The sequence below is a fragment of the Crocodylus siamensis genome, chromosome 1 (assembly GCF_052110815.1).
Source record: "Crocodylus siamensis isolate JL-2025a chromosome 1, ASM5211081v1, whole genome shotgun sequence".
NCBI classification, from domain to species: domain Eukaryota; kingdom Metazoa; phylum Chordata; order Crocodylia; family Crocodylidae; genus Crocodylus; species Crocodylus siamensis.
This window is the reverse complement of record NC_143395.1, coordinates 103,656,703-103,676,922: the sequence shown is the minus strand read 5'-3', so window position 1 is coordinate 103,676,922 and position 20,220 is coordinate 103,656,703. Positions and strand designations below refer to the sequence as shown.

The following is a 20,220-nucleotide window of genomic DNA, read 5'->3' as shown; positions in this document are numbered from 1 at the left end:
CCTCCGCCAGCTTGTGACCGTTATTCCTGGTCACTCCTGGCAGCACATGGGGGAACAAGGACTCCCCCAATACCTGCTGATCCCCCCTGGCCAGTTTGTAGCAGGCCACAAGGTCCCCCCTTAACCTTCTCTTGTGAAGGCTAAACAGGTTCAGGTCCCGTAGCCTCTCCTCATAAGGCCTGCCCTGCTGACCCTTGATCATACGAGTGGCCCTCCTCTGAACTCTTTCCATATCGTCCATGTCCCTCTTGAAGTGTGGCGCCCAGAACTGGATGCAGTACTCCAGCTGCGGCCTGACCAGTGCCGCATAGAGGGGGAGGATCACCTCCCTGGACCTGCTCGAGATGCATCTGTGGATGCATGACAGGGTACGGTTGGCCTTCTTGACTGCCTCCCCACACTGCCGGCCCATGTTCATCGTGGAGTCAATGACGACTCCAAGATCCTTTTCCGTCTCCGTGCTGGCAAGAGGGGAGTTCCCCAACCTGTAAGTGTGGTGCCGGTTCTTCCTCCCCATGTGCAACACCTTGCACTTATCAGTGTTAAACCCCATCCTATTCTCATCCGCCCACCGTTGCAACCTGTCAAGGTCATCTTGTAGCCTATTGCACCCTTCTAGTGCACCCACATCCCCCCACATCTTAGTGTCATCAGCAAACTTGAACAGGGTGCTTTCTACCCCGTCATCCAAGTCACTGATGAAGATGTTGAACAGTGTGGGCCCGAGGACCAAGCCCTGCGGAACCCCACTGCCCACGTCCTTCCAGGTCGAGAAGAACCCATCCACTACCACCCTCTGGGTGCGGCCCTCCAACCAGTTGGCGACCCATTTGACCGTGTGGGCATCGACACCACAGTCTCCCAGCTTTTTGATGAGGACAGGGTGAGAGACAGTGTCGAAAGCCTTCCGGAAGTCCAGAAAGACTACATCCACAGCAACCCCTGCGTCTAATGATTTGGTGACCTGATTGTAAAAGGCCACCAGGTTGGTCTGACAAGACCTGCCACTGATGAACCCATGTTGGTTGCCCCTGAGCATGCATTCCCCCGCAAGGCCCTCCTGGATGTGTGCCAGGATAATTTTTTCAAAGAGCTTACCCGGGATTGAGGTCAGACTAACTGGCCTGTAATTTCCCGGGTCCTCTTTTTTTCCCTTTTTGAAGATAGGGACCACATTGGCCCTCTTCCAGTCCTCCGGCACCTCGCCAGAGCACCACGAGTGCTCATAGAGCCGCGCCAGGGGTCCCGCAATGACCTCGGCCAGTTCCTGTAGAACCCTAGGGTGAAGATCGTCCGGACCAGCGGACTTGAACACGTCCAGCCTCTCCAGAAGTACCCTAACTAACTCCTCGCTAACCCCTGGCCCAGGCGTGTCTCTCCCGGGGCCCGAGGGGGGCCCAGCAGGGAGGTGGCTGAACTGGTCCCTACTTAGGAAGACAGAGGCAAAGAAATCGTTAAATATGTTAGCTTTATCATCTGGCGTGATGACTAAGTTGCCCATCGTGTCCTGCAGGGGCCCCACATTACCCGGGACCCTCTTTTTACCCCCTATGTATTTGAAGAAGGACTTCTTATTGTCCTTAATCCGGGAAGCTAGTCCTATCTCCATCTCTGCCTTGGCCCTCCTGACTGCCCCCCTACATCCTCGGGCGACTGTAACATAGTCCTTCTTGGTGATGACCCCATCTCTCCATTGGGTATATGCCTCCCTTTTAGCAAGGAGACATTCCCGGATGCTCTTAGTGAGCCATGGGGGTTTATGTGCCCTCCTGCTCCCTTTGACCCTTGTTGGGATTACCTCCCTTTGGGCATGGAGGATCGTCTCCTTAAGGAGCAACCACTCACCTTCGACATCTGATTCCCTTCCCCTCTGGGTCCTCAGCGCTTCCCCAACGATCCTCCTTAGCTTGTTGAAGTCAGCCCTCCTAAAGTCTAGGGCTGTTGCCTTGCTGCAGCCCTTTGCCACCTTACGCTGGATGGTGAATTCCAGCAAGCGATGATCACTGTCTCCCAGGTGGCCCATCACCCGCAGCCCCCTCACCAGGTCATCACCCGTGGCCAGCACCAGGTCCAACAAGGCGTCTCCCCTGGTGGGACTGTGCACCTCCTGGGTTAGATGGAGGTCCTGCACTCTGGCTAAGAACCGACGTGAGCGATCAGACTTGGCTGACTGCTCCTCCCAGCAGATGTCTGGGAAGTTCAGGTCCCCCATGATGACCACATCCTTAGCCCTCACTGCCTCTGTGAGCTGACCTAAGAATTCCTGGTCGAGCTCTTCTCCCTGGTTGGGAGGTCTATAGTAGACTCCCACCGTTAAGTCTCTCTCCCCTGGACTGCCTTTTACTCTAACCCAGAGCACCTCAGAGTGCCCCCCCTCTACCCCCTTGCTAATTAACGAGGAAGTATATTCCTCCTTGATGTAGAGTGCTACTCCTCCACCTTTCCTTCCTATCCTGTCCCTCCTGTATAGCCTATAGCCCTTGACACTCACCGCCCAGTCATGTGATGAGTCCCACCACGTTTCTGTGATCCCTACTATGTCAGGGCTGGTGACAGCTAGGAGGAGGGCGAGTTCCTCCTGCTTCTTCCCCATACTTCGAGCATTCGTGTAGAGGCAATTGAGGCCTCCAACGGTTGTGCCCACTGACCCCCTAGTCTCAGCAATGCTCCGTCCCCCATCACTTACCTGTTTCTCCCTTTTGACCATTGATCTGGGCTCGCTGGCTGTTGCTGGGCCTGGTAGTTCATCATCTCCTCCGCCCTCATCTTCCCCCTCCCCCGACAAGCCTAGTTTAAAGCCCGCCAAAGGAGGTCCACCAACCTGGAAGAGAAAAACTGTATGTCAGAAGTGGGATTTGAACCCACGCCTCCATATAGAGACCAGAACACCCAGGAGAAGGTAAGACAAACCCTTGAGTCTGGCGCCTTAGACCACTCGGCCATCCTGACATAGCTGGTTCCCTTAGTGATGGGCAGCTACCCTTCTTCCTATCTAGGAACAGGGCACCTAAGTGCTCCTGTGACACTTGTGTGCACACAGTTAAAAATTTCAGGTCTGTGTGTCCCTATCGATGCAAGCCTAGGAGCAAGAAACAGTGTCCTCATTGCACACCTACCTCACATCCCAAATCCAATGTGGAAATTACTGCTGAAGAATAAATTTAGAAAAACAAAGATGCTATCAATTTTTCTGACCAGGTTCTAAAATTCATGTAAAAATTAGACATTTTAAATAAGTAACTGCTTTGTGATGTACTATGAATAACCATAGCATTACTTTAGAAGTATTATATCAGAATGCAGCTATGTCAGATTTAAATGAGCTGATGATCTGACCCAAGAATAGAATTGATTTCTAAATCTTTCTTGTCCAACTAAAACTGTCTTTCCCATTTTCTGTTGTTTTCTTGGGAGCCACCCATCTTAAAAAAAATAAACGAACTCGTTTTCTGTGAAGCAAGCTTCTTGCTAAGATGACACTGAGTTCTAGTTTTTTGGAAGTTAACTATGAGGCTAAAAGTTCTGATTGGTAGTAGACCACAGAACATCTTATACATGAATATTGCACACAAAATACTAGGTATAAAAGATTGCTAAGACTGTACAGTCAGTATTCAGGGAATGCCAGACCTAAGATTGCCTATGCATCTTTAAATTTGGCTCCCTTTTGAATATGTACTTATTTTACAGTTTTTAGTTACATGTTTATATACTCTGTGTGTGTGTGTGTGTGTGTGTAATACATACACACACACATATATACACTACTCTTTTTACATTCTTCCTCTGGATGGATGGTACTCAATGAAAAGGTCCTCAATATTTTGTTTCACCTGTATTGTCAAATTGTGATACTTGGTCTTATTTACATTTCTGCATTCAAGCCTTGCTTTGCATACAGACTGATGAGTGTACTCACAGCATTTTCTATGGCATTCATTGCAACAGTATCTGAGTGATCTGTAAACATTACTGAATAATTCAGATTATAAATCTATCTTCTTTTCTTCTAAAATAATTATAAAAGTGGTATTCAGTTTATTCCTGGGGTCAACATATACTTTTACTCCAAAAAGTCTTAACTTTTGTACTTGCAATATTTTTGTGCCTGTATAATAATACCAAGTCAGACATTTTTTCAGTGCAGGTTTTATTTTAGTATTTTTTCAGAGCAGTTAACTCTTTGGATCCTTTTCTTAGTTCTTTACTTTCTTTGCATGATTTTGTAAGGTCTTTACCTGTAGTTATCAACTTACATTCCAGGGAAAAATCAATTTTCCTAAACTGGAAACTGAAACTGTAGAGTTGCTTTATATGCAGGTTAAACTTATAATTGGAACAACATGGTAATTTCCAAAACATTGACATCAGGTAGGTGGTATTATTTCCGTTTTGCAGAGAGGTACCCAAGGCACAGGGTACGAAGGTAAAAGTGTCCAGTTTTTATGGGTAATATCGGATTCCATATACAGATAGGATATGTTCTTAGGGAAGAATGAAATAGTTAACCTAAATGACTGTTTGTGGTCTCATTCGTTCTATAAAGAAATAAGGGCAGATTTTCCATTAGTGAGAAGTTTTAAATCCAGAGCTAATAAAATAAAAATCAGTGTTGCTCCTCTAACAACTTAGGCATATTTGCATTTCTTGTAGAAAAAATATATGCTAAAATCAAATAGATTGCTGCTGTTTTTATTTTATTTTATCTCCACTATTGTATATTGCTTCAGTTTATATATTTTTATCATATAAACTATATATTTTTTAGTGTAGTTTAAACTGATAATATCAATGTATGCTTTTAACAGTAATCACAATGCTATATTTTGTACTGTGCTATTGTTAGTTTTGTTCTATTGCTTTAACAAAAACTGTAAATAAACTGCTGCTGCTACTATATATAGTAGTGTATGTATTCAAAGTATAAATCCCATAGTCTTCCGTTTCAATTGGGATTTATCATTCTTAAAGGTGGGCACCATAAAATTAGAAAAAAAAAATAATGACCAAATGTGAAAAAAAGGCAGCGAAAGAGACCTGCCAGGTATCACATGGTACCTTTTTGGCAGGCGCAAGCATAGACTCTGGCTCTCTAGGATAGCATTCAGTTTCCTAAACCTTCATGTCCAAATGCTTTCAAAACTCTATTTTGTAGCCAAGTGACAGATTATGTTTCTGGAGCCTAGAAAATGTAAATAATAGAATCCGTCTAAAAACTATTTGGCCCCAGAAGCACCTACTAGTTTAAAATTATTCTTCAAACAAAATCCTTTGGCATGAGGGAGAAAACTACCATGTTCTGGGGAAGCAGTTTTCTCCTGATGTTTATGTAACTGAAGGCCAGATGTTCCTCTCTATGGTTCAGTGCGCAGAGCAGAAAACTGTGCAGAAAGAGCCTACAACTCAAAGAAGGGCAACTTAGATTATGTGGCTCCACTTGTTCACGAGCCTATGGAAGGCCCTTTTCATTAAAGCTACATGGCTGTCAATAGGAAGGGATGGGTCAGCCTGGGGGAATTAGGCGAAGCTAGCAAGCAGCTGCACATGGCAGCAAAGAATTCAGGGGTGAAAAGGTTAATGACATGACATTACTAAAGCAGCTTCTGCATTATATGATACTTCTCCTGCACTGAAGACTGTGATCATCTTTCTTCGGAAGAAAGCAACCCAGCAAAACATTCCAATGGGCTCCCATATGAACAATGTGCTTTTTAGACTGGTACTGGTATAAGCAAACTAAGGTCTCATGACATGAATTTTCCTGTTTAATACAGACTTTCAGTAAATACACTTGTTAACTCTAGGGTGACTGGATCATCAAAGGTTGGTTTTTTTCATCTGAAATACTTTTTTGTGGGGAAAAAAGGAACAAAAGGCTGGGGTGAAAGGAAATGGGGGTGGTTTTGAGGTGAACATAAGAAAAAATTCATTGTTGCTGTAATTCCATTCAAATCAGTCATGTTCCAGTAAAGATGAGTTGGGCTTATTGTCTTTTAGAGATCCTCTTTGGTTTTAGTAGGTACTTAGTCACAAGCAATTTATTCCTCCCATTATTAAAGGCTCTGCCTTTATGTAAACTCAGCTATTTCCCACTAAGTCTCATCTTCTGGAAAAAGATGGAGATCATTTTTTGGCTGTCCCCTTCAATAAATCTTTTAACACGTGATTAAATAATTTTGTTTTTGGACCAAAAAATGTTCTTATATTTAATATTAGATTATAATGAATTACAGGAAATGTTTTTGTTTTATATTTTTCAATAGGATTATTTCACAGATGAGAACAGAGCTTTGAAAAGAGACCCTCAACAGGATTACCATCTGGAGTACGCCATGGAAAATAGTACACATACGATATTGGCTTTTAGTAGAGAGCTGCAAACTTGTGATACAAATGATAAGCCTATAACGGTAAGGTAGTCTGCTTCTACAAAGAGAGATCAAGTCAGTAAGATAGATTAAATAGAGCTATGCTTTTGTGAAGAAAGTTATTAAAAATTCTTAGATTGTAAAAAAAAATCAAGCATTCAAGTGCAATATTTTCTCATCTGGCTTATGGACATACTTCCCCCAGATTCTACTTTTCAGCTTAAACATGTATGTTTGTGCATACTTTAGTATGCAAGTTTACTTAAATTTGAATTTCTGTTTCTTTTCTACCTCTTATCTTTCTGGAATAATTTTCTCAAAACCCTCATCTATTAATCCTTTATTCTTGATTTCAGTCTAAAAACTTTGTGAATATAGTAGAATAAACATATGCAGTATTTCAATTCCTGATTTTTGGGGGTTTTTTTTAATAGCTGAAGAGTGTTTTGATAAATGTCTTTACTGTCCATAGCAAGTCCTATTATTTACATGACAGTGATTTCCCTACTCTGTTTACTTTTTCTTATCAGTATTAGAATTTGCAAACTCACTGACAATAAGATTAAAGCTTACAGATCAAGAAGGAACACTTGCATCAAGTCATATACCACAGTGATTTATTTTCTAACTCTAGAAAATGTGGTGTGATAGGAAACTTTAAAACAATCTTGTTGTGTTCATTATACAATGCTTAATAATTCTAGTTGACAACTAAAGGAGGCTGGGATAGACTATCATGCCTCCATGAATGTCAGCGGAGCTCTCACAGTCTATACCAGCTCAAAACCTGCCCCAGTATAACTAATTATCATTTAGTTAACTAGGATGGACACTAGGCTGCCCATTTAGTCCCCCGATGTCTAGAAACATTATACATAGCTCCAACCTACCCTAGAATGTGTCCCATGCCTTGCAGATTACATCATAAGTTAGTAATAGCTCTGGCCTGTGGCTGGATCAAACTGTGCCCCTTGCCAGGCTTCTAGCATTCTTTCCTAACACTCTTCCGTTCACAGGCCCTCATTTCTGGGCCTCGCTCATACTGCCCCTCACTGGGCCACTCTCAAGCCATCCTACTCCACCCAGCTCCTTTGGGTTCTCCTTGGGACCTACTGTTAATGGCCCTTCAGGCTTTCCTACTCACTGGTGGGTCCACATGCTGCTCTTCAGGCTGCCCTCACACAGATCCTACTTTATGTGACCGCCGGCCTCTTGTCTCACACTGGGCTGAACTCAGTCACTAGCCCCTCTCTCGGCCACTCTCCTAGGTTTATGTTCTTATGGGGGCTGGCCCATGTGCTTCCCTTCAGGCCGCCCCTGCAGCCCTACTCAGCTCACTCTCAGTGCAGCCCTTCAGGTCACCGCTGCAACCCTACTCTACACCCCTCACAACCAATCTTTGCACCCTATTCTGTGTGGGCCATCACACATAGTTCTGCCTCCTCACTGGGGATGATCTCTCTCTGCCCCCTTTCTGGGGTCTCCAGGATCTTACAGCCCATGGAGCTCAGGTGTCTGTAGACATGCCTGGCCCCTATGCCTGGCCCTACATCTGAGTAACCCACCAAGATGTTGGGGCTGGGGCTTCAAGGCACCCCATCCCTGCCTTTCACTGGGGAGGCACCTGGCCTGGCATTTTCTAGGGACCACCCCCCTCCACGAGTGGACCCATCAGACCATCCTACCCCAGCAGGATGTAGTTTTATGTCATGCGCCAGGACCAGGAGCCTCCTGCCATCCCCATATATCCTGCCTTTACCACTAGGAATGTTCCATGAACAGCAGCTTAGCTGGGTGGTGTTCCCTCTCTGGCTATTGCCACCAAACTGCTGGCTCCTCTGAGGGTCTGACCGAAAATGGAGGCTGCTTCCTCCTATCACAATGCCCTTCTGCAGTCATGTGACTACCTCATTAGGGCTGGCCCACATCTTCCGGCTGCCCTGCTGCCTCCTCTCAGCCCTTAAAATGGCAGGCATCAATTGTGCTCTGCCACAGTGGCATACTTAGGAGCTCATCTTGTGAGATGCTGAATTATTCTTTTAAGATGGTGAATTGCCTGGCTTCAGTGGGATTTGGGGACACTCAGCCACCATTTCATTCAAAGCTTTATATAGTAGGGCCCTAGGATTGTTTTGTGTTGATGGTTCTTATTTTGATAGTTGATCTATGGAGGATCACTGGTAATATCTGTATGGTGATATTTGCTTAATTTGCTCAGTCAATTACCTCCTTAAGGATCTGTTCCATGTTCTATGAATGAATCTAAACCTAACTAATAGAAGCAACATATGTACCTTGAGAGCATGCCTCAATGGCAGAATAAACTACTGGATATACTGAAGAATGACTTAACCATCTTCATAAGCCTATGTTAAGAAAGCGGTTAGAAGAGAGTAACTGTAGGAACATAAGGGTTGATTTTAAAACCAAAGTTGGTATTGGAAAGGGTATATACTAGGGCTGTGTGAAATTTCACTTGCTGTTTCATTTCAATGCTGTTTTGGCTTGTTTCAAGCTTGAAACAGCGAAATCAAAATGAAACAAAAGGCTTCTAAGCAGCCTTGAAACAAAATGAGAGCAGCTGAAATGTTTCAAAATTTTCAAAACGTTTCAAGTTTCGAAGCTCAAGCTGGGCTTGCCTGCAGGGAAATAGAAAATAAGGAGAGGGAAGGTGAAGAGGGGGGAAGGACTGCTCTCATACTGACTGTGTTGCTGGCCAGGGACCTTCCCTGAGGTCCCTTCCATTCCCAGTGTTCTGGGGGAGGGATGGAAAAACAGCATAAAAGCTAGTTCAAACAGCATTGTTTGAACTAGCCTGCTTTCTGCCTTGGGATCTGAAAGGTACTGAGCTATCTTCCAGCAGCTCAGGAGTGTTAGGCAACAAAGTCTACTACTACCATTGAATTGATTTCCACTTGCCCTTGGAGAGGATGCAGTCTCAGGCGCAGTCAGTGGGATTCTGCAATATCTTTTGCCTTAACACATACATGACCTGAGTTTTGCTTGACAGCACTTTGAGATTCAGTTTCCCAGAAACCCCTACACATATCTCCTTGAAACTTGGCAGGCTTCACAACCTCAGAAAGGGTTAATTGTATTGCAAGGTTAATTGTATTAATTGTATTGAGCAAGAAATGACAAAGTTATAGGCACTTTCGTGCTTCCTTATTATAGCCTATGGGTGAAACAGCAAAACAGTTTTGATGAAACAAAATAGAACAGTGGTTTTGAAATGAAACAAAACTCAAAATGAACCACCATTCCATTGAAATGTCAAAACGAAATGGTGCTGCTTTGCACAGCCCTAGTACATATCCACACCTCATATAAATTGCCATTGCTACAATGCAGTAACACCGCCTTAGGAATTGGTGGAACTCAACTGTGAGGGAAGGCTTTTTTCCAATTAAAAAGTTTACTCTCTTTTCCCTAAGGAGAGCACAATGCGGGTGATATGGGCCTACCACCACAAAGATTTTGGAGAAGCAGGTCAAAATTATCATGGATCTAATCGTGGGTCGAAGAGTCTACGTTTACTGAACCCAGAGAAAACAAATATTATATCTTCCTCATTGCCATATTTTGACCTGACAAATAAACACGTAAGTTACTTTGGTTTTTATTTATATATGCAAGGGAGTCAGGTAGTTGCCAAACTTGTTGACTGAAATGACATGAAAATCATGTGGCTGTCAACTCAGTTATTTCTATCCCTTTTATTAAGACAGGTGCCTATACCAGAAAAAGACACAACATATTGGTGCCAAATGTTTAAGATACCTATACATCATGAAAAACATCACGTGATAAAGGTAAGTGACCTATTCTCTTCTGAAGAGTTCAATTTATATGTCTATGTAGAGCTGTCCAGAGGATGACTGTTTTGAGCTTTAGAAAAAACTTTTTATTACATATTGGAACGAACACCCTCAAATGCTTTCACAAAAACATGTGTGTGGAAGGGAGGGAGTGGAAGGAAGGGTATGAAGCAAGAGTTCCCACATCTTAGGTCAGTGTCTAACCACCAGGCTCCATACAGGGTCCAAGAATCTTTCTCTGCCTCCTCCTTTCCTTCTCTTTCCTCACAAAATACCCTTTCCCAATGAAAATTTGGTCAAAAACAACATGCCTCCATAAAATATTTTGACTTCAGTAAAGTGAAATTTTGTCAAAATATTTTAACCAGTTTCAAATTATACTTCAGAATTTTTGGCTTTTCCTTTTTTATATTATATTAAAATAGAGAGAGGGAGCTTAAAATAGAAGACAAGGTACATATGCATCTTTATAAACTAACTGAATAAGGTGTGTGTGTGTGTGTGTCTACATACACATCTTAGTTATATATATATACACACACAGACATAGAGAGAACACAAGCTTTTGTGAACTCTTGTGAACTCATGTTCAGTTCATCAGATACTTGTGAACTTGGGTTCATGAAAGCTTGTGCTCTCAATATATGTCTTATTTAGTTAGTCTACAAAAGTGTGTCCGTATGCTGCTTTCTCTGAGTTCGGACTAACATGCCTAACTACCTCTCTGCTCATGTTAAAATATAGAGCCTACTGGTTTAAATCAACAATTCTGCACTGCATTAAGTGGAGCTGAAGTTGTATTGCACAACCGAAAATCTGGGCCATGATCCTAAATTGTTCTTAATAGGCAAATGCATTTTTAATAGAATGTGTGAACTATTTGGGTTAGAAAAAAACATCCAAACTGATTTCAGCATTAAGATCTGACAGCAGGCAGAGCAGGATAGCACTTTAAAGACTAACTCATTCAGAAAGGAATAAACGCTTGTAGGGAACTGCTAACATCATCAGATGCTATGGATTTGACAAGATGCCAGGGCATTTAGGTGCTATGAATGGACTTGCCATCAGATAACATAGGCTGCCACCAATGAAAGATTATGCATTTTGAAAGTTAGTCTTTAAAGTATTCACCTACCCTGCCATCTGCCTAACTTCAGACTAACACAGCTAACTACCTCTCAACACTAAGACCTACAATATTTTTTCTTCAGGCTCTGTAACTTCTGTTTCAGGATGGAACTTAAAGCACAAAATGAAGTGAAAAATATGGTTATTCTACTCTCTCACAAGACCAAGAATATGATATACTTCATACCACACAGAGCAGACCATCCTTACAATGATTCTAGCTGACTTGGCATAGATAGTTCATATAAATATCCCAACCTTTAGATACTTATGTGAATAAGCCAGGTATAGCCATCCTGCATGCATGTGCTTATGTCTTTGATTGAAAGTGTGTAAAATATAATAATAAAATCACTGTACCTCCATAAATAGATATCAAGGCCAGGTACAGACATTACACTTTTACTGGTGTAAGGGATTGAAAACCAGTCTGTACCCATACCAAAACAGAAGTTTGGCACACATAGACTGGTTTAGAAATGGCACAACCCAGTCTAAGATGTGCCCACTGCCCTCCACCACCAAAGAGCAAATGTGCATTCCGTTTGCTACTGAGCTAAACTATACTGCATACCAAAATCCATGTAACTTGGATCAATGTGGCCTTGGGCTTTTTTAATGTCTGTATCTAGCCCAAAAGAACAGAGAGAAATTAGTTAAGAGATTTTAGTTACGGGGAAAGAAAATAAGATGAAGCTAATCAAAAGAAGCCTAATCCTACATAACTTTAGCCTACAGACTTGCATTTGACTATTTGAGAGAATAAGGGTTGCAGTACCAGGCCTAAGATTTAATTTTTTCATAGAATCTATTGTTTCATGTTGAGCAAGCTTTAGTTAAAACACCCCCACCACCATTTTGAAGTGTGGAGACACTGATACATTAGACCTGGAGGCTGGATGGAGTGTGTTAATTAGGATGCTTCAGCAGACTCGATTAATCAAGTCTGCTCTGATCTGTTGTAATTACAGTGCATCAGAGCAGCCTCCCTGCACATCTGCAGGCACCCTTGACCTTTTAGCATGTGTGTTGGTCAACTCCCATTTATACCACATTTCTGAGTTCAATGAGATTATAAGAATATGACTATGAAAACTCAACCTAAACATTTTCTCTGGTATTTTTATGAGATACATAGTAAGTGTAATGTTGTGAATTCCATGATTGTCATTGCTGTGCTACTGCAGAAAGTTAGATCCAACTTTCTGTCTTCAGTTACTTTAGCTCTGCCCACTGAAATTAATCATCGCTTAACATATATACATGTGCATATGTAAAATAGAATATGGCCTGCAATATTAAAGTATGAGAATGACTCATACTTGTTATCTGTTTTCAAATTATATAAGTTCAAAATATTAACTACAGATGTATGTTCAACATTGTTGGACTTATTTGCAAATGCATGCATGTGCTATTCCAAGGTTATTTGTAAATTGTTTTGCCCTTCAGCGGGTTTGCTCCAATGCAATTCATAGCCCAGTTTTGCAGACTCTATAGATATTCAAAGAATATGGGTGATATTCAGATAAGTACTCAAACTTTTCCAAAGATACTTATCCAACATCCTTTTCATGCCATCCTTTATCATGCATTATTCAATATTACTCATGAAAATGGAGCAAACATATATACCAGTGATGAAATAGGTTTAGACTTAGGTGAGTGAACCTGTGGGATACAATCGAAAACACAAATGGTGTGACAAAAGTCAGGTATTTCTAAGTGCATTAAGCATGGGTGACTGGTGCCTCTTGAGTCAGGGAGGCACCTGCCGCCAGTGGCCAGTCATCGACTGGGGTGGGGTGAGGAGTTGCGCTGTGACTGATCCCGACTGGGCGGAGATGATCCTGCTGACCCGGCAGTGGTACCCCACTGCTGATCCTACTGACCTGCAAGTGGCAGCGGCACCCACTGGCACGTCTGGGTGTGCTACTGACACTTCTGGGTGAGACCCCACTCCCTGGCCGGAGCTCTCAGGGCAGGCACTAGTGCTCTCACCTGCCCCCCTGCCCAGGAATGCTGGCTGACAGGGGGTGCACCGCGGCATTTTCAGGGAATGCACATGCACCCCCTACACGTCACCACTGGCATCAAGTAAAATAAGATCAATTTTAGGCTATCATATTGGCATTGGTAAAAATTAATTGCTAAGCATCAATATGTTTGGTAATGGGGGAGACCACAATAAAGAATTTTTAACACAACTTTGCTGAGGAAAGGAAAATAATTTTGAGTACCCTTGGTTTATCCTATTATAAAAGCTTTTTTTTAATTTTAGTTTTCAAACAGTTCAAATTTTTTAAAAGCACTGTTCTTTTTACTATTTACCTTTAAAAGATGAGTGTGAGGATAATCAGAACAGGCCATATATATTGCCAAGAAAAACACATTATTGAAAATTCACTGAAAAAATTGAAGATCAGTCATCCGCCTAGGTAATATTAGCGCTCACATTTCTAGTGTTCATTTCACTAGGAAATCACCATCAAAATGTATCTACAGTGAAACAGACCAGCAGCTGCTGGTTAAGCTTCATTTTTCAGATTTATAGTAATCTCTGATCAGGAAGCAGAAACTCTCTAAAATCTGGTTGCCATGGGTAACTGGGCTTTTTAATAAGGGAATGTTTTAGCAATACCAAAGACCCCAGTGTGAAGAAATACAAAGGGACTCCAGTTTGAGAGACTGATTGATTGAAAGCCAGAGAGACAGTCTGTAGTTTTTGGTAGTTAAATGGGGGCACTGATTTTTATCTTGAATGATACTTACTAGGCAGTAATTGTTTGTTGTTCTACGGCCTGAACTTTTACGTTTGCTTAACGTAACAGTTCTGGCAAATTGCATAATGCATTCTGAAACAAAACAAACGTTCTGTATTTTAGTCATATATTGCCTGTGCAAAGCCATTGCAAGCCAGCAAAATTAGACTGTCAGCAAAGTCAGTATCATGTGCCACAAAACTTGCACGCTATCTGCTCTTTGATCTAGCCTCTCTCTTCACTGCAATTCTGAATAGGCCCATTAGATTTCACAATATCAAAAAACACATTACTGAACTGGCTTGAAATTCAGACTTTTCCAATTAAAACCTTATTTTTTGTGTGATCAGATTGCATAATTCTTCTTGGGTATAATCTTCCCTGAAGTGTCTTTTTTTCTGTATTGCTTAATAATAGGGATTATGTGACTACTCTATTGTTGTGTGGATGGTGTCATTTGTGGTCATCATCAAAAAAAACCCATCTGAGTCTACCAGGTCTGATCAGTTAAGTTGTTGCAGTGCATGCATTCCTTTAAATGGTAAAATGTGCATCAGCATTGAAAAAATGGCCGCGACGCACTTTTGAATTAGAACACATAGAAGGTTCAAAAGCACACCACTGCCATTTTCTGTGCACTGACATGACTTTCATCACTTATACAACTGCATGTGATGCAGTGCAGTGTGTGTTAGCTCACATGCAGAGCAGACTTGATTAACCTGCTGGATTTCTGGCACGCTGGAGCAGACAAAGTTATATGTATAAGGTGTCAAAATAATCATTCCCTTATTCTTATTCATTGAAAAAAATGGCTTCAGTGCAGCAGTCAAATACCTTCATTAAGACACACCTCTAGTTTACAACTATTCCCTTTGCTGAAATACCTCGGTTGTTGACAGTTAATTACCTCTTGTTTAACTCTGCAGAGTCATGCTTAGACTTTTACCTTTACAGATCCAGCTATTTTAAAGCTGATTCAGGTATCTCTACACTCCATTGACGTCTTACTAAGAGCGAGTACCTTAATTTAAACTCTTAAATAAATTCCAGCATACTGAAGGGGGCACACTCACATACAGCCTAATTCTCTGGGACTGAACTTCCAAATTTTTTAATTAGATTTGTGTGGTCATCTTCATGCTATGCTTAATATTACTGTCTCCTTTCCCTCTTGATCCCTCTGTCTCTTTACACCCCTTTCACTTCTAGCTCTGTGTACAGTTTTTTAGTGTGGCTCAGGTATACTCTGGTACATACACCCCATCTCCAGTTGAAGGGAATTGTTAGCTGGCAGGTGTGCTCTGGGGGAACTGCAGACCGCTCAGTTTTCCTCCGTCTCTATAGAAGCAGGGCAGGACAGTCAGGGGACTTAACTAGATACAAATTTATTTACATTAGCTTATCACAAGGAAAAGAAACATGGATATAAACATATATACATATACACACATGTCCATGTACATACACGTGTACACACACACACATACACGTACATTTACAGATATGTGATATCCAAACAAATAACATAAACAAGACCCTCTGGGTAAATGCTATAAAACCTTACACCAGTGCTCCAGATACAGGTAAGTGACAGGTAAGTATCTGATCTGAAATAGATAAACCCCAAAATAAACATAGATAACCAACAGGTAAACTATAGGTAAGTATAGGTGAACAATAAATAAGCCACAAATAAATACAAGTAAACAACAGACCAATAATAGCAAAAGGGAGTCCCAGTAGAGTGCTAGTCAAAGTTTTATAAAATTAACACTCTACTTATCTACTAATTTAAAAACACGAGAGTTCACAAAATATAAGGCACAATATCACACCACTTCAGCGCAAGAACATCAATGATAAACTTAATCCTGAGGGGAAACCCCAGTGCCCTTGGGCCTTTTCCTAAACCCTTCAAGGAAGCTGGTAACTTTAGAGGGGCCCTCCCAGTGGGACCTCTGCTTTCAGGAGCCCTTAACTAGCCAGGGGATATTCCCCCTCCCCTGTGGGAATTCTTTTTCCCTGCAACTCACAGTTCCCAAGCCTGAAGCCAAGCTGCTCATCCTCTGTGCCAAGCTGCTCGTCCTCTGTGCCAAGCTGCTCGTCCTCTGTGCCACTTGCCTGCAGAGGGCTTTGGGGGTCGCTGTCCCCTGGAATGGGGCTCCGCTATGCAGGGCTTCTGGGGCCTCTGGCTCAAGCCTATCCACTGGCTCGGTAGCCTGAGCACTGTCTGGTTCCCTGGACACAACCTTTTGCTATGGGTTGGAGGCCTGGGCTGCCTTGTGCAGCACCGTGGCTCAGTCCGCTCTTGGACCCTCCGTGCAGCACCTCCTGCACTGAGCTCTTAGCCTCATGCTGGGGGTTGGGGACCTGAGCCACTTAAGCACTCCAAAGATCCTACTCTCTGCACTGGCATGTGCATTGTCTCTGGCCCCATGCCAGAGGTTGCAGACCCAAGCCTCTTCACTCAGCTCCCAGGGTCTGGATACCAGGCACCATTCTGTGCACTGAGAACATTTGCAGTATAGAATTGTTTGCATTATTCTTATCTGTTATCACTGTAATCCAATACATTTTTCCTATTATTGAATGGAGAGGTTGTGGTCAGTCTGAGAGCTTAGGTCTGCCCAAAACAAAGTATTTGGGCTATAAATCCAGTGCCAACAATTGGCACAGTAGCATTGTGTGGCGTGAAGCATGATGCAATGCTACCGCTCAGTAGTAATGAGCTACTGCGAAGTCAGCAGCACCTAAAAGCTGTTTGGTGACAATATTGCACAATAACTCGTTACTGTGCAATCGTTTAGTGCTGGTGTATACTTGCGCAGTAATGACTGTGTAGTCAGTGTCTCATGTAGCCTGAGGGGCTAATTGTGTGGCTTTTTCATTCTGACATTTACCTATAATTTTAATCCATTTTTTGGCTATATTTAATTCTTGGGTGCTCCCCTTGCTAGAATGTGGATTTATTTGGGTTTTACTTTTATGGTTATTGCCATAAAGCACATTTTGGAATTGCATGTAAATTCTCACATATGAATATTCAACAGAACTCCTTGTACACTCACATAAGGCAACAGGAAAAATGCATTGTTACTAAACTGATTGAGCACATATAAAATTTGTCATCATTCCTCAAAGTTAAAAGTGTATACCCACAAGTCAAATTTTTAGTAGCAAACTAAAGAAGTAAATCCTGATCTATTCATGAATACCTTGTGAATAAAAAAAGGAAGTACATTAATTAAATACATTTTCCTGGCAAAATAAAATAACATTTTAAACAAATACCAGTACTGATCTTACATGATTTTTCAAAATAATGTATTTTGTTATACATTATTTTATTGTAATATTATTTTCACAAAGAGGTAATGATATTATTGACTACATGTACTAAACAAAATCGAGCTGAAGTGAATCTGCATATTGAGTACCACAACTACAATATCTCTAGTCTTTATGCTTGGACTGCCAGATAAGATAGCTGAAGAGACCGTGTTTTTGTTTTGTTTTGACTGGGATTTTTTTACCCAGACATTTCATCATAAAACTCCTCAGGGTTGCTTTTTTTTTTCTTCACTGTTACTACAGTCTTAAATTTTCAGTCATATATTTTTTTAGTGGTGCTCCTCCTTCGGGAGCTTAATAATCTTGTACAGTAGTGTATTAGCACTGTTGGTGCTGTGACGCACAATCACGCAGTACTATTCAGTTACTGCACCGTATCTTGTGTAGATGCACCCCCTCTTATTATTTTTCCTTTAAGTTCTGAATCTCTTTCTGGTCAAAGAGTTCAAAATGATCAGTTGAAAGTTAAGAGCACACTGGATGACAATTGTAACAAAAATCCCCTCTATCATGCCTTTTTTGAATACTTTTCTCTTGCAAGCATTTTTGTTTTGTTTTTGTTTCCTTTTATTCATTTACAGTAATTTAATTTATTGTTGTATAGTGGCACATAGTACCTCTGTGGAAAACATAATCATCATTAGTATTTTTATTTAAATTATGACAATTTGTGGGGGAAGGAAAGAAGGATAAATTTAGAAATGCAAGCAGTAGTATTTAGCTGGGATTGCATATTTTATTCAAGTGGGAATTCTGCAGCTTCAAACTACAGTACAGTAATCAAGTCTTATTGAGCTATATTAGTCAGTTTTTAAAGAGATGCCTTTACTGCATTAGGCAACACAGGCAATAGGCCAACCAACGTGCTTTATTTTATTTTTACCATGAACAGAAAATGTTAGTGCTTTGAACAATATTTTCCATTCACATGGTAAAGATATTTTCTTCACAGTTAGCATAGAATTGTTGTTCAGTGACCTTTCTAGATGGTTTACATTATCCCCAAAACCAATTAAATACAAACTCCAACAATACAATTTAAAAACCAGCCAAACAAAATAAAAGTTATATCAATTGGAGATTTTGTTGTCAAACTCACACTGAAGAAACCCCTCTGTATTTCATTTAGGAGAGAGATATAGATAGATAGATAGATAGGAGTAGCGCATTGGGATCCCAGGGACAACTCTGACACCCCTTGGTGGCTCCGTGACCATACCCCACTCTGCTCTTAGGGTTTCTTCCCTTCTCACTTGCCATGACTTGATGGAATAAAAATAAGAGGGATGCTGCTAACGGGCCTTTGCATGGACCCCAGTCCAACTAGACTCCCACTGGGATTTCTTAGCTCCCTACTGGCCTCTACTGCTCCCCAGCCCCTTGCTGAACCTCTCTAGCACCAGGTCCCTTGCTGGGCCTCTCTAGCTGACCGTGCCCTGCAGAGCACCTGAAGCCTGAGGGGCTAATTGTGTGGTTTCAGCTACATCAAGCCCCAAGCCTCACTTGTTACTATAGTATTGTTCAATCCTGTTGGGGCTTTGGCCTCCTTGTCCTCCGCCTCTTTACTCTAGCCAGGCCTTCCAGCCTAAACCCACTGTGTCGGATATAGCTTTGAGGCAATAGCTGTGGTTTGGCCCTTCCGGGTACTGGGCCTCTGACCCCAATCTGCTGGGGCCCAGGTCCCTGTATAGCTGTGCCGCTTGGGTGCTGAGCCCCTGTCTGGTTGTGCCCCTCTTAGTTGCCAGGCCCCTATACTCTGTCTGGCTCTGTGGCCTCACTCTCTGCCCCCTTCAGGCTCAACAGTCACTTGAGCCTTGATCCTGCCTCTGGTAGAGCTCAAGGTGATCATGTGCCCCTTGGGCACTAATGGGATCTCTGTATACTGCCCCTACAGTCCCAACCCAATTCACCAGTATAATTACAACATAAACATAAGCCCCTGGGCTACAACATAAATACCAAAAGGGGAAGCAGCCCTCTTCCCCTTCAAGAGGGAAAACTTTCCCTCACCTCTTACCGAGGATAGCCTCCAAGCCCTGGGCTATTATCCTAGTGAACACTCCCTGTCTCATCGGGGATCCATATGCAGAACCACAGTCCCTTCAGGAGCCCTGCAGCCACGAGCTTTTCAACCTATGGCTGCCAGGGAGAGACTAAACTCACTAGCCCAAGCCTCTAGCTTATATCCTCCAAGGGCTCTGCCCCTTTCCAGTCAGCAGACTGCCTGGGATGGCTGCAGGTGCCTGCTAATTGCCCCAATTGCCCTGTTGCCACAGTGGCCTGCAGTTGCTGCTCCCTGCCTGGCCTGCAGAGCTTCCTCACTGGGCTACTTTTTCCTTAAAGGAACAGAGTCCCAGCCTTTCTGTTACAATAGCAATAGCTAGACACACACACACACACACACACACACACACACACACACACACCCCTCCCCCCCCCCATAGGAGTTTGTAACTCAGGGGCAGGAGCCCAGCTGGGGGTGGGGTGGGGAGGGGCTGTTATTTAACAAGATCTCTCAGCATTTACGTCTGATAATGCAATATATATATGCAAAGCTTATAGCAGTGATATATGCAAAGCTCCATGCAGTGATGCCCATGCCACTTTTGAGTCAATAGCAGAGACATATCAGTGGCCACAGGACATGAAGACTCTGAGGGTGGTCCCTTTGTTGAAGCAGGAGGTATAGGCCACTTACTGGGCCTTGGAAGCAGAGTCAGCCTGGAATTAGAAGACCCTCAAAGTGGCCATACTGGATTGGTTGGGTCTCACAAAGGTCTATTGCTT

At 42.5% G+C, this 20,220-nt stretch overlaps 1 protein-coding gene and 1 non-coding gene across 3 annotated transcripts in view; one reads left to right on the top strand and one right to left on the bottom strand.

Annotated features, from left to right (window-relative positions):
• MOXD1 (monooxygenase DBH like 1) overlaps positions 1–20,220 on the top strand; it is a 71,079-nt gene that overhangs the window by 15,641 nt on the left and 35,218 nt on the right. For both annotated transcript variants that reach the window (XM_090039253.1, XM_090039244.1), the window contains exons 2-4: positions 6,264–6,410; positions 9,803–9,970; positions 10,097–10,180. In XM_090039253.1, the coding sequence (XP_089895379.1) occupies positions 6,264–6,410; positions 9,803–9,970; positions 10,097–10,180 (399 nt within the window). The remainder of the gene's footprint in view (positions 1–6,263; positions 6,411–9,802; positions 9,971–10,096; positions 10,181–20,220) is intronic.
• Positions 2,841–2,949, bottom strand: TRNAL-CAA (transfer RNA leucine (anticodon CAA)). Its single transcript has 2 exons — positions 2,912–2,949; positions 2,841–2,886 (listed from the first exon to the last, which is right to left on the bottom strand). It is a non-coding gene; the product is annotated as a tRNA-Leu (tRNA).